General features: G+C 48.6%; 2 protein-coding genes across 3 annotated transcripts in view; both read right to left on the reverse strand.

Annotated features, from left to right (window-relative positions):
- Window positions 1-26,107, reverse strand: part of LOC310753528 (uncharacterized protein) — a 159,643-nt gene that overhangs the window by 76,241 nt on the left and 57,295 nt on the right. The gene's annotated exons all lie outside the window — the stretch shown is intronic.
- Window positions 14,700-26,107, reverse strand: part of SHC2 (SHC adaptor protein 2) — a 29,368-nt gene continuing 17,960 nt past the window's right edge. Inside the window, exons 5-11 of the mRNA XM_083594718.1 lie at window positions 24,743-24,869; window positions 23,903-24,083; window positions 22,346-22,412; window positions 21,199-21,363; window positions 18,024-18,340; window positions 16,336-16,446; window positions 14,700-15,051 (exon numbers count right to left, since the gene is read on the reverse strand). Coding sequence (XP_083450844.1) covers window positions 14,791-15,051; window positions 16,336-16,446; window positions 18,024-18,340; window positions 21,199-21,363; window positions 22,346-22,412; window positions 23,903-24,083; window positions 24,743-24,869 — 1,229 coding nt within the window. The 3' untranslated portion in view covers window positions 14,700-14,790. The remainder of the gene's footprint in view (window positions 15,052-16,335; window positions 16,447-18,023; window positions 18,341-21,198; window positions 21,364-22,345; window positions 22,413-23,902; window positions 24,084-24,742; window positions 24,870-26,107) is intronic.

Below are 26,107 nucleotides of genomic sequence, written 5' to 3' on the forward strand. Positions count from 1 at the left end.
GTTCCCACTGTGGAAGGACGTGGGGATCCAGAACTGGCCTCCACTGTCACTTATGGACTCATTGTTAAAACCATGTTTATGGAAGACAATCTTACTCGGCTATGAGGAATTGCCGAAGAAGAAGAAGAAGAAGTAGGCTCCATCATAACTTTTTACACTGTTGAATTTATCTTAATGCTGCTGGCGTTTTCAACTGCACACAGTTATTTCCCATTCATGCAATAAACATTTTCCAATCTTCTCTAAACTGTGGAAGGACGTGTGGATCCAGAACTGGCCTCCACAGCCACTTACGGACTCACTTTTAAAACCGTGTTACGGAAGACAATCTTACTCGGCTACGAGGGATCGCCAAAGAAGAAGAAGATTTTGCTCAATGGCTCATCCAGCCCTGATAAGCTCCTCCCCCAGGGCATCTGGCTCCTCCCACATGCCAGCACCTCCCACCCACCCACCCTAGCCTCAGCCCCTGGTAATTCTCTCCCTGCCCCCGGTCCTGATCCATACCCGTAGCTCTACTCTCTTCCCAGACCTTTGAGCTGCCAAGTGCAGGAGAGGGAAGGAAGGGGGGAGGGGTGGGCTGAGAAAGGCTACATTTCGCGTCACACCAGAGGAAATTAAAAAGATTCATGCCACCGGCGTTCGTCTCGTTAAAGGTCCGCGGCTCGTTAAGGCTGGCGCAGCAGGCAAGGACACCTCATAAATTACAGGCGGGCACTCGCAGCAGATGCCCCCCTGACAAGGAGGTGGAAAGGAGGGGGACTCAGCCCCAGATAATCTGACACCGAAAATAGGCTTGGAAGACAGCCGCCACTGAGATTTCACAAAGGGGAAAATGTGGGTTTTTCACGCCACGGAGGAGGTGGCGTTGTGGGCTGGTCCCGTGGGTTACCCGAGAGGTGAGGTCCAAGTCCGGTCCGTGGTCAAAGGTGCGACGTGGAGGCAGTCCATTGTAGCTGAAGCTGGGTGCAGGGCAGGGAGTCGGGTGAAGTCAGGAACAGGCTTGCAAGCAGGGAGCCAGGGAGGGTCAGGAGCTCAGGCAGAAGAGCAGGACAGGGTTCAGGCAGGAACTAGCAACCAACAAAGGGACATGGGTGGCGCTGTGGGTTAAACCACAGAGCCTAGGGCTTGCCGATCAGAAGGTCGGCGGTTCGAATCCCCGCCACGGGGTGAGCTCCTGTTGCTCGGTCCCTGCTCCTGCCAACCTAGCAGTTCGAAAGCATGTCAAAGTGCAAGCAGATAAGCAGGTACCGCTCCAGTGGGAAGGTAAATGGCGTTTCCATGCGCTGCTCTGGTTCACCAGAAGCGGCTTAGTCCTGCTGGCCACATGACCCGGAAGCTGTACGCCAAGCACAGGTATGTTCAACTTCTAAGCCCCTCCGAGCCAAAGGCAGAAAGCCCAGCCAGCAGCCAAACGAAGCCTCAAGCGGTGGTTCCCACAGCGCAGCAACCCGGCAAAGGGGATGCAGCAAGGAAAACCACCGTCACCTCTCTGCTGGGAAGCGCTGATCAAGGGCGAGTCCCCAGGCAACGTGGCCGATTTGATTGGCACAAGGCATGCAAGCTCTACCCCCCAGTCGTTCTTAGACTCCTTATTGGGTGAGCAACGCAGCCAAGCAACACAGTTGGAGCCTCCCTCCTCCCTGGCCGGCAGGGAGGGAGGGAGAGGAGCTGCTTCCTTTGAAACCCGGGAAATTTAAGGGACATCATCAATAAGGGACAGCAGCGGGACACGGTGCTGGGATAAGGGACTGTCCCGCCAAATAAGGGACAGTTGACAGCTATGGTGCGGAGCCATGCGCATACATGGAGGAAAGCAAGGGAATCTACGTAAACAAATAAGGGGAAAAATATCTTCCCAACCAGCTTCCAAGGAAGAATGCCAAAGAAGGTCTCTGTGTGTGATTTTGCGACGAGGTCCGTGGCCAGAGGGAGGTTGCCACTCACTTAATTGGGATGCTATTCTAAGGCTTCTCGAAAATTTGTGAGCTTTGACACCCTGTTTCTACACTTATTCTACCCCCCTTCCATCTGTTCCACGGCAAAAGTGTGCAGAGATTTTTGCATACTGTTGCTGGGCAAAGAGAGACAGCCTTCTCTTTCGTTCTGATATCCCTGTTCTTCCCTTCCTACTACTACCGCAACGCGCTCTACGTGGGGCTACCTTTGAAGGTGACCTGGAAACTGCAATTAATCCAGAATGCGGCAGCGAGACTGGTGACTGGGAGTGGCCGCGGAGACCACATAACACCGGTCCTGAGAGATCTGCATTGACTCTCAGGACGTTTCCGAGCACAATTCAAAGTGTTGGTGCTGACCTTGAACGCCCTAAACGGCCTTGGTCCAGTATCCTTGAAGGAGCGTCTCCACCCCCATCGTCCAGCCCTGACACTGAGGTCCAGCGCCGAGGGCCTTCTGGCAGTTCCCTCATTGCGAGAAGTGAGGTTACAGGGAACCAGACAGAGGGCCTTCTTGCTAGTGGCACCCACCCTGTGGAACACCCTCCCATCAGATGTCAAGGAAATAAGCAGCTATCCTATCTTTAAAAGACATCTGAAGGCAGCCCTGTTTAGGGAAGTTTTTAATATTTAACGCTGTACTGTTTTTAACGATTGGGAGCCGCCCAGAGTAGCTGGGGAAACTCAGCCAGATGGGCAGGGTATAAATAATAAATTATTATTATTATTATTATTATTATTATTATTATTATTATTATTATTATTCCTCTGCCTCAGTCGTCATGACGCCCCTGCAAGGGCATTTGGACTGAAAGAAAAGGGACAACAGTAGCTGGCTGGATTTATAAGAACACCAGAGGAGCGTCCTTTTCTCATCAATGGTATTTTAATATTTTTTTGGAAGCTGCCCAGAGTGACTGGGGAAGCCCAGCCAGATGGGCCGGGAATAAATAATAAATTAATAGTAGTAGTATTATGGCCAGAAGAAAGAACCGAATTAAAACAAAACATTGAGATTGAAGCACATAAAAAGGTTAAATATTTAGGGATTTGGTTAACATCAAGAAATATAAACCTATTTAAAAATAACTATGAAAAAATTTGGCTTGAGGTAAAAAGAAATTTAGAAATATGGAGAAGAATGAATCTCTCAACGTTAGGAAAAATATTGGCGATTAAAATGAATGTGCTGCCAAAAATGCTATTTCTTTTTCAATCAATACCAGTCATCCTGAAAGATGAATGCTTTAAAAAATGGCAGAAAGAGATTTCAAGATTTATCGGGGGGGGGGGCAAAAGGCCAAGGATAAAACATAAAATACTTACAGATGTAAAAGATAGAGGCGGGTTTGCCCTCCCAGACCTTAAATTGTATTATGAATCTGCTTGCTTGGTATGGATCAGGGACTGGATGAGATTGGATAAGCAAGATAAGCAAAATTTTAGGGTACACACACACACAGCAAACACACGCTCCACAGAAAACCCCAATCCTTCGCCCTTCAAAATTTAGGAAATATTCCCTGAAAAAGCTGCACGTTATTTTAGCACACAGAACAATCCCAAATAGCTCTCCTGATTATTCTAAATTTATTTCCTCTGCAGAAGGAAATACCCTGCAGGCAGCTATCCCAATAGTTCTTTCACTTACAAATCCTGTCTTCGGGGCATATATTGTGTATGTAGAGGGGCTGATCACCGAAGAATGGATGCTTTTGAATTCTGGTGCTGGAGGAGACTCTTGAGAGTCCCATGGACTGCAAGAAGATCAAACCTCTCCATTCTGAAGGAAATCAGCCCTGAGTGCTCACTGGAAGGACAGATCCTGAAGCTGAGGCTCCAAGACTTTGGCCACCTCATGAGAAGAGAAGACTCCCTGGAAAAGACCCTGATGCTGGGAAAGATGGAGGGCAGAAGGAGAAGGGGACGACAGAGGACGAGATGGTGGGACAGTGTTCTCGAAGCTACAAACATGAGTCTGACCAAACTGCGGGAGGCAGTGGAAGACAGGAGTGCCTGTCGTGCTCTGGTCCAGGGGGTCACGAAGAGTCGGACATGACTAAACGACTAAACAACAACAACAACAACAACAACAACAACAACAACAACAACAACAACAACAACAACAGAGAGGATGTCCTGTGACCTGGATTCAAGATTTACCATCTCAAAAGAATAGCCAGACTGCCCAGGTAATGCAATCAGCAAAACATTATCAGGTTTCTTGGCAGACAGCAGAGAAGCCACACTCTCAGAATTCTGTGGCAGACCCCCTGTTCCTGTGATGTACATATGATGCGTTTTGGGTGGTCTTTGACTAAGGGGTTGGGGCAATGTCTAAAGTCTTAAATGTTCCTGTAGTTTGTTCACCTCCTAGCAAGAAGGGAGCAGAACTCTGTTGCAACAGAAAAATTAAAATCTTCTTTGTTTCACTGAAAGCTGCCTCCATCCTTTCTCAGACCAGTCATAGACTTAGGGGGCTCAGAGTCCCTTGTGGCAGCAAAGATCACCCCCCCCCAGTTTTCTACAACAGTGGCCATCTGTGTAAGGTAAAGGGACCCCTGACCATTAGGTCCAGTCGTGGCCGACTCTGGGGTTGCGGCGCTCATCTCGCTTTATTGGCTGAGGGAGCCGGCGTACAGCTTCCGGGTCATGTGGCCAGCAGGACTAAGCCGCTTCTGGCGAACCAGAGCAGCGCACGGAAACGCCGTTTACCTTCCCGCCGGAGCAGTACCTATTTATCTACTTGCGCTTTGATGTGCTTTTGAACTGCTAGGCGGGCAGGAGCAGGGACAGAGCAACGGGAGCTCACCCCGTCATTGCGGGGATTCGAACCGCCGACCTTCTGATCGGCAAGTCCTAGCCTCCGTGGTTTAACCCACAGCGCCACCCGCGTCCCGGCCACCTGTGTAGGGTTGATGTATTTCAGGAAGTAAAAAAATCCAGACCCAAAGGTTTTTGGGGGGCTGGAGGGGAGGAGGAATGGCCCAAAGGTTGAGAAATCAACCTCAAAGTTGTTCAGCTTCTGAACATAAGGCAACCGTCCATCTGTGCCTCTCGTGGGTGTTAATTCCATAATTTAACTCTTTCTTTTATCTGTCAGGTCTGTTCTGGCGTTAGGAGAGGAGGAGAAAAGCTTTCCTTTGCCCACTTTCTCATGCACGACAATCAGATATACCGTATTTTTCGCTCTATAAGACGCACCAGACCCCAAGATGCACCTAGTTTTTGGAGGAGGAAAACAAGAAAAAACATATTCTGAATCTCAGAAGCCAGAACAGCAAGAGGGATCGCTGCGCAGCGGAAGCAGCAATCCCTCTTGCTGTTCTGGCTTCTGGGATAGCTGCGCAGCCTGCATTTGCTCCATAAGATGGACACACATTTCCCCTTACTTTTTAGGAGGGGAAAAGTGAGTCTTATAGAGCAAATATACGTAGATCAAAGCACCTCATCTCTTCCGGGACCTCTGTGTCCCCTTCTCTTTCCAGGTGATCCTTCTGTGCCTAGCGAAGTTTGATTTCAATTTCACCTCTTTCCTAATAGGTCTCTTTCCTTCTTTCTTTCTTTCTTTCTTTCTTTCTTTCTTTCTTTCTTTCTTTCTTTGAGCAGAGTCCTGCAAGACTCCCTTTTGCAGACAGTACGGTAACTGGGGCCAGCGAGGTGGGAGGGCGGGCAGCAGCCAGGTAACAAAAGGAAAGAGTGTTTGCATCGACTCCAGGAGCAGGAGGAAAACAAACAGGTTCCCTTTTGGATAAACACCAGGCCTGGGCAAAAGTCCAGCCTTGCCCAACTGCAACAGCTGGCAAGCAACCGATGCCCTGCAGGGGCTGGCAGAGGGCACAGGAGGAGGAAGAAAGCCTGTACTGTTCGCCCACATTTATTTTATTGCTTTCCCATTTCGTTCCTCTAAGGAATGCGGCGTAACATACACGGTTCACCCCAACCTCCTCCTATTATCCTTACAACAACCCAGCGAGGTGGGTTAGGCCGTGATACAGCACCATCCATGGTGAGTTTCACGGCCAAGTGGGGATTCAAAATCTAGTCTCCCAGCTCCTATTCTGACACTCTAACCCAGAGGTCAACAAACTTTTTCAGCAGGGGGCCGGTCCACTGTCCCTCAGACCTTGCGGGGGGCCAGATTATATTTTGGGGGGGAAATATGCCCCACAAATAACCCAGAGATGCATTTTAAATAAAAGCACACATTCTACTCATGTAAAAACACACTGATTCCTGGACCATCCGTGGGCTGGATTTAGAAGGTGATTGGGCTGGATCCGGCCCCCGGGACTTAGTTTGCCTACCCATGCTCTAACCACTACAGCCCAATGCCTTGGAAAATCTCAGCAGGGACTTCCTTTAAGCTCCTTGGCCGAGGGAGCCAGCGTACAGCTTCCGGGTCATGTGGCCAGCAGGACTAAGCCGCTTCTGGCGAACCAGAGCAGCGCACGGAAACGCCGTTTACCTTCCCGCCGGAGCGGTACCTATTTATCTACTTGCACTTTGACATGCTTTCGAACTGCTAGGTTGGCAGGAGCAGGGACCGAGCAAAGGGAGCTCACCCCGTCATTGCGGGGATTCGAACTGCCGACCTTCTGATCGGCAAGTCCTAGGCTCTGTGGTTTAACTCACAGCGCCACCCGCGTCCCTTACGCAATGCTTATTTACATATTTTCAGTTTCATTCTTTTATTATTATTATTATTGCATTGACAGCTCAAGCTGGCGTACATGGTCCGTTTGATTCCCACAAAAACCTTGCGAGGTAGATAAGGCTGAGACTGAATGGCTGGCCACACCGAGTGAGCTTCCTAGCCGAGTGGGGATGGATGGAGCACCCCGGTTGCTTCTCCCAGGTCCCAGTGCAGCACTCTGACCACTGCACCACACTGCCTCTCCGTCAGTTCCCACTTTTGAAACAGCACCTTGCAATTCAGCACTCGTCAGGAATGAGCCAGCTCCAAGTGAAGGTTTGCAGCCCGCTGCAGAAAGCAGCCAGGAACAGAGAGGTTGTGACATTAGTCAGGCAGGAGAGAGCTGGCAGTTCAGACTTCGGCTCTTCCTGACCTTGATGGGCAGGCTGATAAGGCAGTCGCCGAGAGCAGGCTGGAACACAGCCAAAGCTCACCGGAAGCACAAACAGGCGCGAACAAACTCAGAGACAACCTCTCAAAAAAGGAAGAGGTAGGAGCTGATCCACTAAGTCCGAAGAGTTGGCGAATGGGAGGGCTGCTATATAGGAAGCAAAACAAGAGACGTAAGGGTCGTAAGCTCAAGATCTTCTGCCAACGCCGGAAGGAGTCTTCAGAAGGGTCACCCTGAGTCGTGATGCCAGCAGCTTTTTTAGAGCCGTCTGCAGCTCTCTGTTTTTGCAATAAATCCTCCTTTTTAATTATCTAGGCTTACTGTGTTATCAAGCGGGGAACCTGTTCTCCTGACAGCACTTCAGAAAACCCACGAGATTTTGGCCACGGGCATTTCAGAAGCTTTATTAGGCTTCAAATCCTGCCCTTGGGACACAGGCTGCTCCTTCTTGCAGACCTCAGTCCTTGCAGGGGGTTGGACTAGATGACACTTTGACTCCCTTCCAACGCTGCAATTCTACGATTCCATCGTGTCTCTTATCCCCCTTAGTCTTCTCCCCTCCCCTCTTTCCCCCATTCAATTGCAAAGCGGTAGGCATTTCCTTGGAGAGCGGGGGGAAAAAACTCCAGCGCCTTTTGATCATTCTCATTTTAATATCCCGCGACACCTTCCCACCGCCCCCAGGTAAAGGTGAGCGCTGAACAAGAACAGGCCCCGGACTTTGATTTATGCTTCCTATTTTCTATTTATCCGGCAACTTCTCTCTCTTCGCTTTGCCGTTGTGCAAGGAACAAAGGCGAGATGAAAAGCAGCCCGGTCTTAAACCGCTGCGCTGGAAATCGCTTCCTGGTAATGAATGAAGTTATGACGCCAAAGGGGGAGAAAAGACTCAGAGATCCCAGGACCCACGGGGTTGCTTTGTTGACGGCTTTCCGGTTCTGCATGCGAGGGGGCAGAGATGAGTCCCTGGTCTGATCCAGCAAGTTCTTCTTCTATTCCCTGAGGGGCAGCTGGGTGACCCCTTTGCAAAGAGGGAGCTGGACTAGATGTGACAGTCGCTTCTTCCTATATGTTCATGGATCCTAGGTGCTGCTGCTGCTGTAGCTGCGCCATCACCATTGATGGAATCTTTCGAGGAGTTGGAGGTGGTGTTTATAAGTGATCCACGTTTCACAAGCATACAATAAGGTTGGTGTTGCGATAGCTTTGTAAACAAGCCTTTTGCTTTCCCTGCGAACGTCCCAGTCCTCAAACACTCTGCACTTCAATCGGGTGCAATATAAGCATGTGCTAAAGGCATCTAGTGAAGGACCACAGAAATTTCCCATCGCTGGGTTTTCCACCAGCAGATGGATGGTGGCGCTGTGGGTTAAACCGGAGCCTAGGACTTGCCGATCAAAAGGTTGGCGGTTCGAATCCCCGCAATGACGGGGTGAGCTCCCGTTGCTCGGTCCCTGCTCCTGCCAACCTAGCAGTTCGAAAGCACGTCAAAGTGAAAGTAGATAAATAGGTACCACTCTGGCGGGAAGGTAAACGGCGTTTCCGTGTGCTGCTCTGGTTTGCCAGAAGCGGCTTAGTCCTGCTGGCCACATGACCCGGAAGCTGTACGCTGGCTCCCTCGGCCAGTAAAGCGAGATGAGCGCCGCAACCCCAGAGTCGGCCATGACTGGACCTAACGCTCAGGGGTCCCTTTACCTTTACCTTTAAGGGTATATGAAGAGCTCTGCTGGATCAGTTCAAAGGGGGCCTGTATGTTCCAGCTTCCTGCTCTTGCTGTGGCTAAGCACATGCCCCAAATGGGATGCCCACGGGCAGGATCCAAGCAGAAGGGCAACTCTTCCTCACTCGGAGGCACTCGCTGCATCTGATAGAATCATAGAATCATAGAGTTGGAAGAGACCACAAGGGCCATCGAGTCCAACCCCCTGCCAAGCAGGAAACCCATCAGAGCACTCCTGACATATGGTTGTCAAGCCTCTGCTTAAAGACCTCCAAAGAAGGAGACTCCACCACACTCCTTGGCAGCAAATTCCACTGTCGAACAGCTCTTACTGTCAGGAAGTTCTTCCTAATGTTTAGGTGGAATCTTCTTTCTTGTAGTTTGGAACCATTGCTCTGTGTCCGCTTCTCTGGAGCAGCAGAAAACAACCTTTCTCCCTCCTCTATGTGACATCCTTTTATATATTTGAACATGGCTATCATATCACCCCTTAACCTCCTCTTCTCCAGGCTAATCTTGGAGGGGTTACAGGCTAATCTTGGAGGGATCTTGGAGGGAGAACACAGACATCACGATCGCTAGCTGTTATAACAAAAAAAACCTGCTCCCTTTCCCTTACAGGGTCTTCCATCATAAATAATATTTTTTTATTTATACCTCGCCCTTCCCAGTTCAGAAAACTGGGCTCAGGGTGGCTAAGAAATTTAAAACACTTAATTGATGCAACAACAAAAACAGCACAAAATACAGTATAAAACGTGAATAACAATAAATTCAGAATTCAGGGAGGAAATCCATCCAATAAACATTAGATGATCGCCAGGGATAGCTGGCTAAAATAGTCCTATTTGGGCCAGCGAGGAGACCAGGGGAGAATTAGCTGTGGGATCCCAGAGGTGGTAATCTTCATAAAAAGGGGAGGGGGAGGGAAGGAAGGGGAATAAAAGATCAGGCTAAGTTCAAATTGAAAGCCAGGCGGAATAGCTCTGTCTTACAGGCCCTGCGGAAGGAAGTTAAATCCTGCAGTTCCAGAGCCTGTACAGAGTCCTTAAGTGGGTTCCTTATCGGTAGGGGGAAAATAACAGAGGCCAGCCAGAGGAGCAAAGCGGCTAGTAAGCCTGATCTTTATTAAACTGTTGCAACAGGGTCCCCCACTCACCCAACGCAGGGAGGGAGGAGAGAACCCAGAACATTGGTGCACAAGCCCCTATATAGACTTTTGAAATTGCTCACCCTGTAGCTCAAGACCACCCCCCAAAACACTGTACACACATCACAGAAGAATCGGGCTACAACAGAAATGACAATGGCCCGTGATTGCTTTATTTGGGCAGCCCTGCCATTCTTTTGTGATGGTAAATACGTTAATTCCTGAATCCAGGTCACAGGCTCGCCCTATTCATACACTGAGATGCCCTAAAGGCAAGTTAGCAAAAGACAATTGAGAGGCTTTTCTCATTTCCTTCCTCCTGGCAGAGAAACATTTGAGGTCAATTGGGGAGAGTCAAAATGGTTTCAGGTTTGCTCTCCTGTACCTCGGGTTCAGTACTCAATTCGTTCCGGAGGTCCGTTCTTAACCTGAAACTGTTCTTAACCTGAAGCACCACTTTAGCTAATGGGGCCTCCTGCTGCTGCTGCGCCGCCAGAGCACGATTTCTGTTCTCATCCTGAAGCAAAGTTCTTAACCTGAGGTACTGTTTCTGGGAGTCTGTAGCGGAGTCTGTAACCTGAAGCGTCTGTAACCCAAGGTACCACTGTACTATTTGCAGACAAGTGGTTTATATACGTTTGCCTTGTCAAGTTATGAACATTTAATTTGTATATTTTCCATTCTGAAGGAAATCAGCCCTGAGTGCTCACTAGAAGGACAGATCGTGAAGCTGAGGCTCCAAGACTTTGGCCACCTCAGGAGAAGAGAAGACTCCCTGGAAAAGACCCTGATGTTGGGAAAGATGGAGGGCACAAGGAGAAGGGGACGACAGAGGACGAGATGGTGGGACAGTGTTCTTGAAGCTACCAGCATGAGTTTGACCAAACTGCGGGAAGCAGTGGAAGACAGGAGTGCCTGGCATGCTCTGGTCCAGGGGGTCACGAAGAGTCGGACACGACTAAACGACGAAACAACAACAACAACAATTTGTATATTTGAGACCTTAAATTCTTATAACACCAGATGCCGGGGTCGCACCTATGTTCTGCATCTTCTGAGACCCTTCTTCGTGTTCCTCCTCTCCTCAAGAGGTCTGGAGGGTGGTAACACAAAAACATGGGGTTTTCAAAGTACTGGTTTTGACCTATAAAGCCTTAAATGGCTCAACACCGCAATACCCCAAAGACGGCCTCTTTCCATATGAACCTACCCGGACCCCGATATCACCTTCTGAGGCCCTCCATCGTCTTCCTCCTCCTCAAGAGGTTCGGAGGGTGGCAACACGAGAACAGGGCCTTCTCTGCGGTGGCTCCCCGTCTGTGGAATGCTCTCCCCAGGGAAGTTCAACTGGCGCCTTCATTATACACCTTTAGGCGCCAGGCAAAAATGTTCCTTTTTAACCAGGCCTTTGGTTGATCTGATTGACATCCCTTTTAGAATGTGGCTATTTTGGCAGCAGTTTTATGGGTTATCACTTTTGGTTTGGTTTTATCTGTTGTGGTCTTGAACTGTCCTAAGACCTCTGGGTATAGGGTGGTGTATAAGTTGAATGTATAAGGTGTATAAGGTCTGTATAGTAAAAGCCATGGTTTTCCCAGTAGTGATGTATGGAAGTGAAAGCTGGACCATCAAGAAGGCTGATCGCCGAAGAATGGATGCTTTTGAATTCTGGTGCTGGAGGAGACTCTTGAGAGTCCCATGGGCTGCAAGAAGATCCAACCTCTCCATTCTGAAGGAAATCAGCCCTGAGTGCTCACTGGAAGGACAGATCCCGAAGCTGAGGCTCCAAGACTTTGGCCAGCTCATGAGAAGAGAAGACTCCCTGGAAAAGACCCTGATGTTGGGAAAGATGGAGGGCGCAAGGAGAAGGGGACGACAGATGACGAGATGGTGGGGCAGTGTTCTCAAAGCTACCAGCATGAGTTTGACCAAACTGCGGGAGGCAGTGGAAGACAGGAGGACCTGTCGTGCTCTGGTCCAGGGGGTCACGAAGAGGCGGACACGACTAAATGACTAAACAACAACAACATAAGTTGAATGAATAATAATATTAACAGTACCCCACTGCCGGCCACCCTTCCCCCTTCCCTCCTGTTGACAGTCTCTGCTCTCTCCTCCACGCAGAAGAGCAAAAGCGTAATAATAATAATAGCAAATTTATGTAAATTGAGGGGGTGGGATTCCATCAGCTCCCCAGAAAAGGCCGCAGGTTGCGAGGGAAGAGAGAGGGAACGAGATTGCGGCAAATCAAATCAGAGAAGAACCGAGAAAACTGCAATACTGAATTATTGCCTCCGGCGTTGAGAAGAAAATCTCTGGGTAGTTCGAAGGATTCGTGTTGACACACTTCTAAGCAAGATGTGGAAAAATGAGGGGGGGACGGACGAGGAGAGGAACAATCTTGAAAAAGCACACATAAACTTCTCCCCTCCACCATCTGCTCGTAGCTGGATTCCCTCTTTCCCAAACCAATTTGATCTTTGTTTTATTTCAGCAGAGACCTCTTGGCAAGGCGGAAGAAAAGGAAAAAATCTCAGGCAATTAAAACCCTGCTAAGTGCGGCGGAGGGGTGGGTGGGAAGGGAGTAGCAGTCAAAAAAGAGACAGCCCTCTCTGTGTCCACGGCAGATCTGTGTCCACGGCAGATCTGGGAGCCAGGAGGAGGCCACAACAGCCAAGTGCCCAGCGCCATAATTGGCTGAAGGTCATTCCAAAGCTCTGACCAGCAAGGAGACCGTCTCAGGCAGCCTTCAAAAGCATCCACTCCAGAGGACGATGCAATTATCTTGGCAGAAACCAAACAGCACAAAAGAGCGCTGAAAGGGAGAAGTGGGCGTCTCAGAAAGCTACAAACGTGTCTCCCTTTGCGGCAAAGTGGCAAGGAATTCGCCGGCGTAGATGCTCAGTGCGGTAGCCGAATCTGGCTGGAACGCCTTATAAAAAATGTCAGGCAGCATGGTGCAATGGTTAGAGTGCGAGATCAAGACCTGTGAGACTAGGGACTTGTTGTTGTTGAGTCGTTTAGTCGTGTCCAACTCTTGGTGACCCCCTGGACCAGAGCACGCCAGGCACTTCTGTCTTCCACTGCCTCCCGCAGTTTGGTCAAACTCATGCTGGTAGCTTCGAGAACACTGTCCCACCATCCCGTCCTCTGTCATCCCCTTCTCCTTGCACCCTCCATCTTTCCCAACATCAGGGAGTCTTCTCTTCTCCTGAGGTGGCCAAAGTCTTGGAGCCTGAGCTTCAGGATCTGTCCTTCCAGTGAGCACTCAGGGCTGATTTCCTTCAGAATGGAGAGGTTTGATCTTCTTGCAGTCCATGGGACTCTCAAGAGTCTCCTCCAGCACCAGAATTCAAAAGCATCAATTCTTCGGCGATCAGCCTTCTTTATGGTCCAGCTCTCACTTCCATACATCCCTACTGGGAAAACCATAGCTTTAACTATACGGACCTTAGCTAGGGACTTAGCTAAAGGTAAAGGGACCCCTGACCATAAACTATGTACTGCAGTCGCACAATCAGTCCATCAGTAGCTGGACTGGGTTCCACACAGTCACAAAAACGAAACAAAAAAGAGCCGCAAAAACACAACATAACAAAAACAAACAGACCTCAGCATAACATTCGAAACGGAAGTGTGGCACTCAAATCAGAAGTGTAACACTCAAAACTGAACACGTTTGGCTTCTGAAAAAGGTTCGCAAACAGGAACACTTACTTCCGGGTTTGCAGTGTTTGGGTTCCAAGTTGTTTGAGTACCAAGGCGTTTGAGAACCGAGGTACCACTGTACTTGAAATAAGTTTTCTTCTCTTGAGAACGGAGTTTCCATTTTCCTGGCACGTTCAGAAGATCGAACGTTAATGTCTAAATGATGCGTACATCAAAACATTTTATTTTTATTTTTTGAGCGGGGAAAGCAACAGCCATCAAACAAACGAGGAAAAAAAGAGACTTAAGAGCAACGTTAAGCATTTCCATGTTTAATTAGAAACATATTCAAAACAGCCAGTGCTTTCCGGATGTCAAATGCTCCTGTGGATAACTGTGCGATCGAATAGGCCATATTTATTCATATATGTGCTAAGAGTTCTGCAGACATTCACCTGGGGATGAAATCGGCAAAACGAGTTTCTTTTTTAAATAAATAAATCTAGGCAGCAACGTGATAGATCAGAGAGAAGCAAGTGGGGCATGCCTAGAGAAGGCGGGTTTGTTTGTTTGCTTGCATTGGAAAAAGAGAAGCCACTTTGAAATGCTGCCCTAGCGTCACAGCACCCCCTGGTGGCACAGGAGGGGAATTTTCAGCCACCATGACCCAAAAGAGATAATTTTTAGATAAAACACGTGGTGTTAGAGCCTTCCAAACTCCCATTAACTGAAAGCAGCACCAATGTCAGTAGGGAGAAAAACGAGGCAGCGTCAGGCAAGCAGTTCCAGATCATTTGCTCCCTTCTCCCTTCCCTTCCAGCGACTCCAGAAACCCCCAGAATTCAGAGAAAGGAAGACACTTTGCAGAAAAGGAAGTTAGAGAACCACACAGTTGTTCCTCAGCTGCCTCCGTCCAGGGCTGCTTGGGAAGAAGATCCCTTCACTGGATTTGAAACTGGATTGCCCTATATATATATATTAAAAGCTTGTTGTTGATTCCAAAGCCAGGAGGAGTTAGACAGCCCTTAGAAGATCTTGGCTGCCTCTCATTCCAATCGGGAATCTCCATTTTCATCTAGAAAGTGAGACCTAGCCTAGCTTTTCTCCTGCCTCCCTGCTCCCAACCCTAACCCATTTTTAATAAAACTGCGAAACCTTCCAACTCTGAGCTGATTTGCTAGAAAGCTGGGCACAAGCCTCCTTGTGGTGTACGCCATCTGGACCGATTTAAAGCATTCCAGCCCACATCTGGAGTGGGAGAAGGAGACGGGTGAACTTTAAAAAGAATTTTAAAAAGTGGGAGCGACTGGTGATGGGGCAGAGCGAGTCAGGAAGGTGGCGATGTGGGTAGAATCCAGGATTTCTGACTCCAGATCTCTCGATGTCTCTCCTCCGCCAATAGATTGCTGCTTCTGCAAAGCAAGGATTCCAGTCCGAGATTGGGCTGGTAGGAAGACTGGGACAGCTTCTGCGCAGAGGGCCAGATTCCTAATGGAAAAGACATTTCAGTAAGGGGAGCAACAGGGATTTCTGCACTGCTCCACATATCTCTGGCTTCTTCCTTCCTCCTCCTTTTAAAATAAGATATTTTCCTTAAAGGTAAAGGGACCCCTGACCATTAGGTCCAGTCGTGGCTGACTCTGGGGTTGCGGCGCTCATCTCGCTTTACTGGCCGAGGGAGCCGGCGTACAGCTTCCGGGTCATGTGGCCAGCAGGACTAAGCCGCTTCTGGCGAACCAGAGCAGCGCACGGAAATGCCATTTACCTTCCCGCCAGAGCGGTACCTATCTACTTGCACTTTGACGTGCTTTTGAACTGCTAGGTTGGCAGGAACAGGGACCGAGCAACAGGAGCTCACCCCGTCCATCGCGGGGATTCGAACCGCCAGCCTTCTGATAGGCAAGTCCTAGGCTCTGTGGATTAACCCACAGTGCCACCCGTGTCCCTAGCACCACCCGTGTCCCTGTGTATCCGTAACCTTTTGGCAGAAGCGGATGAAATTTGTAGGCACGGCCGCTCTCTTTGGAGAGCTGGTTTTCAGACCAAGAGGGGCAGGTTTAGGAATATAGGAAGCTGAGTCAGACTGAATCAGACCCTCGGATCCATCTAAACTCGGTTTTGTCTACACTGGCTGGCAACAGGCTTTCAAAGCCTCCAGCTGTACCCAGAGAAGTCAGGAATCAAAGCTGTTACCATCCACAGCTGATCTGCCCCTTCCTCCTGTTCCTTTTGGGATGCGGGTGGTGCTGTGGGTTAAACCACAGAGCCTTGCTGATCAGAAGGTCGGCGGTTTGAATCCCCACGACGCGGTGAGCTCCCGTTGCTCGGTTCCAGCTCCTGCCAACCTAGCAGTTCAAAAGCACATCAAAGTGCAAGTAGATAAATAGGTACCACTCCAGCGGGAAGGTAAACGGCGTTTCCGTGTGCTGCTCTGGTTCGCCAGAAGCGGCTTAGTCATGCTGGCCACATGACCCAGAAGCTGTACGCCGGCTCCCTCAGCCAATAAAGCGAGATGAGCGCTGCAACCCCAGAGTCGGCCACGACTGGACCTCATGGTCAGGGGTCCCTTTACCTTTACCTTTACCTAAGCCTCTTCTATATGGAGTTGCACAACCTCGTTTAATTTTAGCGTTATTTGAAGTCATCGCTGCTCATGGTGCATCCTCTCCATCTTGTGGCAGTCAGTTCCACATGCCACTGATGCAACGATGCACCAACCTTATGCCACCAGAGCAGAGGCAGGGTACTTACCCATCACTGTTTCCACCTTACCGCCTGCCGCAGGTGGAGCTCGCTTTCGGCGGCGACGATGGGCTGTTCGTTCTGCAGGTGGTAGTTTATCAGGTGGCTGATGTTCTCGAACAAGGCGTCCTTGGTCCTCACCTGAAGCAAACAGGTGAGGAGAGCAAGAGGTTTAATCTTTGCCCATGGGAGAAACAGCGCAAGCACGTAGATCTTGCAAGCATTGGTAGAATCAGGCCTGAGGCTCCGCCCCCTGCTCCGCCCCCTGCTCCTTTAGCCACACCCAACATCCAACACAGTCCCCTCCCACCTGTGGCCACGCCCTTCCTTAAAGGAACAGGTCACCAGTTTGGTCCAGTCCCTTATGTATCCAAACGTTTCGAAAGTTTATGTGAGCTTGAATCTGTTTTTAGCCTATTGCTATTTTGACTCTGGGACGTGGGTGGTGCTGTGGGTTAAACCACAGAGCCTAGGACTTGCCAATCGGAAGGTCGGTGGTTCAAATCCCTCCCCGCGACGGGGTGAGCTCCCGTTGCTCGGTCCCTGCTCCTGCCAACCTAGCAGTTTGAAAGCACGTCAAAGTGCAAGTAGATAAATAGGTACCGCTCCGGCGGGAAGGTAAACGGTGTTTCCGTGCGCTGCTCTGGTTCACCAGAAGCGGCTTAGTCATGCTGGCCACATGTATAAATACAGAATGCTTAGGAAATTCAATACAACCGTACAGATATGAAATACTAAAAGTCTTTCAAATAAAAGTTGCCTAAAACTACAGAAAATTTCTATGCAGAATGTAAGTAGTCTTCGGGGTTCCTTTTTCATGCTATTAGGTATTTTGAATAAAATGTACTTCCTTTTCTTTAATCTGAGAGCAAAGGAAGCTCTATTCTAAGCACCGAAATTTGACCACGTTACAAAATTCTGCTTTCTGGATGGGTACTGGTGTCATTGCGAATTTGCAAAACGCTTTTGGGTTGTGTATATGTTCAGTAGTATCTAAACAGCATGGTTGTGTTCTTATTGGTATGCCCCACGGAGAGCCTCAAGGTCCATAAATAGCAACACCCTAGTGGTCCTGGGGCGTAAGGAAGTTAGATTGGCTTCAACCAGAGCCAGGGCCTTTTCAACTCTGGCCCCGGCCTGGTGGAACGCTCTGCCTCATGAGACCAGGGCCCTGCAGGATCTGATTTCTTTCCGCAGGGCCTGTAAGACAGAGTTGTTTCGCCTGGCCTTTGGCTTGGAGCCAATTTGATTCCCTCCCCCTCTTTCTTTTTCCTTTCTCCTCCTGTGATGAGGCTGCATTTTAATATTTTAATGTTTCAATGTTTTAATGTTGTATTTTAATCTTGTTTTTAAGTTGTAATCATTCAACTTGTTTTTATTATTGCTTGTAAGCCGCTCTGAGCCCGGCCTTGGCTGGGGAGGGTGGTGTATAAATAAATATTATTATTATTATTATTATTATTATTATTATTATTATTATTATTAACTGCCTTGGGATATATTTATATGAAGGGTGGCATACAAATAACTTAATAAAATACATTTTTAAAAAGTATCGCTAGGCGCGTGCTAAGTGCCTTTTTCCTCACATCTGCAGAGCAGCTACCTATACACAGGGGCACGTCAGACTCAGAGTAGACCCACTGAGAGCAATGGGTGCCTCAGTGTCCAGCCACCCATCACTGCAAACCCAGCCTCATTGAGGTCCGGCTGCTTACCACGCCTTCCGGGTCCACCAGGAGCAAGTGCTTGGGCTGCCCGCTTTGCATCCCGGTCAGGACGTATTGTCCCGGGTTGGTGACGCTGTCCCTGACCAGGAAATCCCCATCCACCTGCAGCAGCTTCTCCGCGTCCCTCCGGCTCAGCTTCCCGCGGTACCAGGGCTCCTGCTTCAGTTGCTCCTCCGTGGGGGCGATGGGGGCCTTCCGGGTGGGCGGGCTGGGCCACTGGTCCTCAATTGGGGGGCTGCCACTGCCGACACCCGCGCCGCAAGCTGACATGGATTCGTGAAGCTTCAGAGCATCCTCAAACGGCCCTGGGGGAAACCAAAAGAACTCAATCAAGGACAGGGAGTCAAGGGCCGTGTTCCCTTCCAGGGGGCCGCTTGTCAGCGGTGGGTGAGAGCAGAGGCGAAAGTGGATGGAGCAATGAACTAGCAGACTAGTTTCCACACCCCAACCTGGTCCTAGAATGCCCACATCTCTGCCTTAGTGCTGTCCGTGGTGCTGAAGCCACACCTGACATCTCAGACTCTTTGCTGTTGCTGTCAAATCTGGAGTAAGCTTATGGTCATTGTCCTTAGGAGCATAGAAAGTCACCTGACACTGAGTCAGACCACTGGCACATTGAGCTGGGTACTGCTTGAGTACTGATTCCATCAATGGTGTCTCTGAAGTATTTGACACATCACTTGGGAAGACAGGTGAACTGATGCCAGTGTACTGGGAGAAGCAAAGATCCCAAGTGTCGAAGCGATGATTCTTCAACATCATCTTCGTTGGACTGGCCATGTTGTGTGGATGCCTGATGATTGTCTTCCAAAGCGACTACTCTATTCCGAACTTAAAAATGGAAAGCGTAATGCTGGTGGTAAACAAAAGAGGTTTAAAGACTTTCTCAAGGCAAATCTTTAAAAATGTAGTATAAACACCGACAACTGGGAAACACTGGCCTGCGAGCACTCCAGCTGGAGAGCAGCCTTTACCAAAGGTGTCGTGGGCTTTGAAGACACTCGAACTCAGGACGCAAGGGAGAAACGCGCTAAGAGGAAGGCACGCTTGGCAAACCCTCACCGGGATCAACTCCCACCTGGAAACCAACGTCCCCACTGTGGAAGGACGTGGGGATCCAGAATTGGCCTCCACAGTCACTTACGGACTCACTGTTAAAACCGTGTTTATGGAAGACAATCTTACTTGGCTACAAGGGATCGCCAAAGAAGATCCCGTTCAGGTTTGAGTCTGGGGTTTTCTGCATTAAACACAGATGCTCTAGCACTGAGTCATGGTCTATTTTCCGAAATGGCTAATGGATGGTGTGCAAGGGGTGGTCAACATGCCTGACCCACTGCTAACTCACTATATTATTATTTACTTACATCAGCGGTTCTCAACCTGTGGGTCCCCAGATGTTGTTGGACTACAACTCCCATCACCCCCTAGCTAGCAAGGCCAGAGCTCAGGGATGATGGGAGTTGTAGTCCAACAACATCTGGGGACCCACAGGTTGAGAACCACTGGCTTTGATGAAGCTTTTCTCGGTGCAGAATTCAGGCACTTGGCCTAAATTCGACAACTGCCCTGTCCATGTTGAGTGCAGAAAGTCGGGGAGGGAATGGTGCCAGGAGCCCTTCAAATTTTTCACAATACAGTCGTACCTCAGAAGTCGAACGGGGTCTGTTTCGGAAGTCCGTTCGACTTCCAAAATGTTCGGAAACCAAGGCGCGGCTTCCAATTGGCTGCAGGAAGCTCCTGCAGCCAATTGGAAGCTGCGGGAGACGTTCGGCTTCCAAAGAACGTTCGCAAACCGGAACATTCACTTCCAGGAGGTTTGCGGCATTCAGGAGCCAAAACGTTTGACTCGCAAGGCATTTGGGATCTAAGGTACGATTGTACAATAGAATAATATTTAGAACAAATAGAATCGAAAAGACAAGAAAGATAAGAAAAAGAGGAGGAGAACAAGAAAATGAAGGGGGCGGGAGGAGGAGGGGGGAGTTTGGATTTGATATCCCGCATTATTACTACCCGAAGGAGTCTCAAAGTGGCTAACATTCTCCTTTCCCTTCCTCCCCCACAACAAACACTCTGTGAGGTGAGTGGGGCTGAGAGACTTCAGAGAAGTGAGAAATAAGATCGTCATGTTTTTATTAATCATAAGCAGGATTTTAAGAACTGTGTGGGGATGGATTACAACAGGAGAGAAGACTGGTAAACGGTGAGAAAGTGGAAAATTTTTATGACGCAGTTAAAAAATGGCGTCTCGCCAAGACAGGCTTGCCAGAGAAAGAAGGACAGGGGGGAGGAGAATCAGGATCGTTCGAAAGAGAAGGAGTGTTGGAATGCAAGTTTGACCTGACAGAGCCCCCTGATCTATTTGATTTATTTGGCTAGCCTGAGAAAAAATAAAGGACAGACCGAAGATTAACTTTGTTTATGGAAGCGCTGAACAGAGGCTGTCCCGGAGTGATATAGCTTTTGAAGAGTACAAAACCTACACAGAGACGCCAGCTTTCAGTCTGCTTGTGAGAATTATCAGAGATCGCAAAGAAAGGAATATATGACTACAACAAGATGAGAAAGAAAGTAATAAAGGACTATCCGGATCGAACTGGATAGAACTGACTAATTAATGCGGTAAAATAAGTGATGTCTGGAGTTATCCGGAATTTTGGACTCGTGCGGAGCTTGATGTATGGGTACCCTCAACAAAATTTAAAATTTGGCTGTATAATTTGGAACTAATGTGATTTGAGTAATGTGATGTGATTGGCCTGTTAATAAAAATTATTTTAAAAAAAAGAGAGAGAGACTTCAGAGAAGTGTGACTAACCCAAGGTCACCCAGCAGCTGCATGCAGAGGAGCAGGGAAGCGAACCCGGTTCACCAGATTACGAGACTACCGCTCTTAACTACTACACCACACTGGCCAGAACCTTTCCTTGCCACAAACTAAACTCCTTCCCCCCTCTCACGAAAGCTCTCCTCATCAGACTCACTTTCTGTTGTGTTTATTTCCTCTCCCCATCCTTATGCAACTCACCCCGAGCACCACTCAGTGTGGGAAGGAGATATTAATAAAAATTATCGTTCGGTTCTGCCAGGTGGGAGTAGCGCACTTCTGTCACGTTCTGTCCTGCCGAGGCAACTTTTCTTACTCATATCACTTTCTTACTCATATCAAAGAGGTCCTTTGTGGGGCTTTCGTCAGCCGCTCGGCGCAAGCCAACATCCGCCTCCCAGTTGTCCAAGCTCTGCGTGTTCACATACATGTGCTCTTCATAGTCTTGGGAGCCCAGGGGTTTTCCATCTGCCTGGACGTACCCATCGCAGCTCTGGCCTGGAAGACACAACCACACCATGTGGTAGCTCACCATAAAGACTCCCTGGTCCTGAATGAGGTCACCGTGCCCCTGAAGGACCAGGTGCGCAGCCTGGGAGTCATTTTGGGCTCACAGCTGTCCATGGAGGTGCAGGTCAATTCTGTGTCCAGGGCGGCTGTCTCCCAGCTCCATCTGGTACGCAGGATGAGACCCTCCCTGCCCGCAGAGTGTCTCGCCAGAGTGGTGCATGCTCTGGTTATCTCCCGCTTGGACTACAGTGGTACCTCGGGTTAAGTACCGTATTTTTCGCTCTATAACACGCACCCAACCATAACACGCATGTAGTTTTTAGAGGAGGAAAATCCATAGGCATTCCCTCCATAACACGCACAGACATTTCCCCTTACTTTCTAGGAGGAAAAAAGTGAGTGTTATGGTGCAAAAAATACGGTACTTAATTCGTTCCAGAGGTCCGTTCTTAACCTGAAACTGTTCTTAACCTGAAGCACCACTTTAGCTAATGGGGCCTCCTGCTGCTGCCGCGCCGCCGCCACGCGATTTCTGTTCTCATCCTGAAGCAAAGTTCTTCGCCCGAGGTACTATTTCTGGGTTAGCAGAGTCTGTAACCTGAAACGTATGTAACCTGAAGCATCTGTAACCCGAGGTACCACTGTACTGCCATGCGCTTTACGTGGGACTACTTTTGAAGGTGACCCGGAAGCTGCAACTAATCCAGAATGCGGCAGCTGGACTGGGGACTGGGAGCGGCCGCCGAGACCACATAACACTGGTCCTGAAAGACCAACATTGGCTCCCAGGACGTTTCCAAGCACAATTCAAAGTGTTGGTGCTGACCTTGAAAGCCCTAAACGGCCTCAAAGGCCCAGTATACCTAAAGGAGCATCTCCACCCCCATCATTCTGCCCGGACGCTGAGGTCCAGCTCTGAGCTGCCCTTGGAGAACTGAATCAGAAAGAGGACTAAGTGGTGATGAGTTACCGTGAGCATCAGAGTCCCAGTTCAAGTTGGAGTGAGTGCTGTGGTCTCTCCTGGCCGGAGACGCAACCTACAGAACAGAAGATTGGGGAGACGACAGATGTCACGCTCAGCTGGGAGGCCAAAAATGTGGGTTCCTTAGGCAATCGGTCCAGTATATCTGAAGGAGCGTCTCCACCCCCATCGTTCTGCCCGGACACTGAGGTCCAGCACCAAAGGCCTTCTGGTGGTTCCCTCACTGCGAGAAGCTAAGTTACAGGGAACCAGGCAGAGGGCCTTCTTGGTGGTGGCGCCCGCCCTGTGGAACGCCCTCCCAGCAGATGTCAAAGAGAACAACAACTACCAGACTTTTAGAAGACATCTGAAGGCAGCCCTGTTTAGGGAAGCTTTTAATGTTTGATGTATTACAGTATTTTAATATTTTTCTGGAAGCCGCCCAGAGTGTCTGGGGAAGCCCAGCCAGCTGGGCGGGGTATAAATAATAAATATTATTATTATTATTATTATTATTATTATTATTATCAAGATTACAAAGCTCCTCATTTCGTGGGGCCATTGCTCAAAGGTGACAATAGCACACCTGTCCCCAGAAATGAGGAAGTCCTGTTTCGGAAGGAGGCGATTGCATTTTTACGAATAATACTTGTGAAGGGCAAGCTGGGTGCTCTTGGTGAACCACGTCATGAATTTTGAGGCTCTTGGTGAACCACGTCATGAATTTTGAGGCTCTTGGTGAACCACGTCATGAATTTTGAGGGTCTTTAGCCTGTTCAATAATCCATTCCTGGTCCTCCCTTCTTATAGGCATGTCCATCTTGCAGCGTCACAAAGCCATACCCTTAGCACTTGCTTCCACAGCCTTTCATTTCATGATTTTAAAAATCTGCAATAGTGTCCTTTTAATCTGTATATAATAATGTTCACTCTTGCCCTTGCCGTTTCTACATTTACAGGACCGCCTCTCCTGGTATGTCCCACAGAGGACCTTAAGGTCCATGAATAACCATAGTTTAAAGGTCCCGGGCCCTAAGGAAGTCAGACTATCCTCCACCAGGGCCAGGGCCTTCTCAGTGATGGCTCCGACCTGGTGGAATGCTCTGTCCCACGAGACCAGGGCCCTGCAGGACTTGATCTCCTTCCGCAGGTTCTGTAAGACAGAGCTATTCCACCTGGCCTTCAGTTTGAATTAGCCTGATCCTCTGTTCCCTTTCCCCTTTCCTCTTCTATGAAGAAACCCTTTCTGGGACCCCACATTTAAATTCTTATTCACACACCTCCTTACTGGCCCTAGTAGGAGCAGCGTGGCCAGTTAGCCCTGAGGATCATTCGAAGTCTACTGACTGGGTTCCCCCCCCAAAAAAAAAGTGACCCCTGAATTTTTGAATTTTATTGATATTGATGCTGCATTTTATATTGTATTGTATGCTGTTTTATGCTGTTTCTAAGTCGCATTTTAATCAATGTTTTATATTTGCTGCTAGCCGCCGTGAGCCCGGTTTTTAAACCAGGAAGGGCAGGGTATGAATAAAATATGTATTAAATGTATGTATTTGTGGTCACCTGGCTGAAAGGACCGGTGCAGGAGAGCTGGGAATGGGCGTGGCTGAGGGAGGGGCCACGCTGAAGACGGGAGTCCACCAGCCCACCAATGGGGGGCTCCTTTCCAGGAATGCTGTTGTAATAGTCGTGCTCCGAGGTTTCTTCATCCTCTCCCCATGCAGAGTCTTCCGTTCCCATTGCCCTGGCCGGGAAGATAAATTGGGAGGGGAAGGGAGGTCATGTGACACAACAAGCGACCAATGGGATTCCACCTGAACCACAAAGCTGAGCGTCTTTTATTTATCTCATTCCAGCAATGGTGGAACTGCCCTCAAAGTACAGATGGGTGAACCTGCCCATTTTAGTTTAACTCAGCAATGTCTAGGCAACACGATGACCAGAAGGGTAAAGGGACCCCAGACCATTAGGTCCAGTCGTGGCCGACTCTGGGGTTGTGGCGCTCATCTCGCTTTACTGGCTGAGGGAGCCGGCGTACAGCTTCCGGGTCATGTGGCCAGCAGGACTAAGCCGCTTCTGGCAAACCAGAGCAGCGCACGGAAACGCCGTTTACCTTCCCGCCGGAGTGGTACCTATTTATCTACTTGCACTTTGATGTGCTTTCGAACTGCTAGGTTGGCAGGAGCAGGGACCAAGCAACGGGAGCTCACCCTGTCACGCCAACCTTCTGATCGGCAAATCCTAGGCTCTGTGGTTTAACCCACAGCGCCACCCACGTCCCCCCGCCCCCTTCATGCTATTTTAATTCATATATTCCTTTTCACGCGCAGCTGGTGTCAATATGCGCTTTTTTATCATTGCTGGAGAATTGCCCCGGAGAGGTTCGGGTTCTGAAATACACACCTATCCTGCAGCCCCATAGCCTTGGGGGGGCTGTGGAGATATTGCTTAAACCGGAGCTCGAAAGCTTGCCCCACGGTATTGATGACACTCTGCGCCAGCCCGTCACAACACTCCAAGATGTGGCAGGCTGCCAATCAGAGAGAGAGAAGGAGTTACTCAACACTCACTCGGCTTGATGACAAGCTCAACATGAGACAGTAGAATCACACAGCTGCTCAAAGGTTGAATGTAAAACTGAGGCTGCAGTAGAAACAGAAGGTTGCAATATACCGTATTTTTCGCTCTATAAGATGCACCAGACCACAAGATGCACCTAGTTTTTGGAGGAGGAAAACAAGGAAAAAAATATTCTGAATCTCAGAAGCCAGAACAGCAAGAGGGATCGCTGCGCAGTGAAAGCAGCAATCCCTCTTGCTGTTCTGGCTTCTGGGATAGCTGCGCAGCCTGCATTCGCTCCATAAGACGCACACACATTTCCCCTTACTTTTTAGGAGGGAAAAAGTAAGTCTTATAGAGCAAAAAATACGGTAGCCACTCTGTCCAGGGCTATCCCAACCCTGAACTGCTTCTTTGTTAATATAAATATTAAATTTTATTTAACGTAATTATTACAAAATGCAAGCAAAATACATACGAATACATACCTACATGTTTTTTTTTTCAGATAAGCACACACATATAAAAAAAGAACAAAAAAAAGAAAAGGAAGAAAAGAAAAATGAAGAAAAATTGCAAAAAGAAGAAAAATTTGAAGAATTTCCTCCGAATTCACTCCACAAATATCTCAACAATAAAACTTCATTGTTTGACTTCCGCCGCTTACACTGCACTTCCTATATGCATTTTAAGCAAATTTGTATCTGTTATTCTGTATTTTTCCCATACAATCTCATACGAATATTCTAATCAATACGTTTTCTAAATCTTTCATAAATCTATTCTAAACACACAACCGATACCTTACACTTAATCCTTGTCTACATGAGTAATCATTTAAACAGTTCCATTGTTTCTGGATTTTATGAATTCATAGATAGATAGATAGATAGATAGATAGATAGATAGATAGATAGATAGATAGATGATAGATAGATAGATAGATAGATAGATAGATAGATGATAGATAGATAGATGATAGATAGATGATAGATAGATGATAGATAGATATAGATATAGATATAGATATAGATATAGATATAGATATAGATATAGATATAGATATAGATATAGATATAGATATAGATATTCCAACCCTGAACCTCTTGAGACCTCGGAGGAAGAGAAGGATTTGAACTCAGGCCATGGTGCCGAGTTTTTCTGGGCAGTCGTCAGAGACCCACTCCTTTGGGGAGAGCCATCAGCACC

The sequence above is a fragment of the Podarcis filfolensis genome (genome assembly GCF_964270895.1).
Source record: "Podarcis filfolensis genome assembly, chromosome: 18".
NCBI classification, from domain to species: Eukaryota; Metazoa; Chordata; class Lepidosauria; order Squamata; family Lacertidae; genus Podarcis; species Podarcis filfolensis.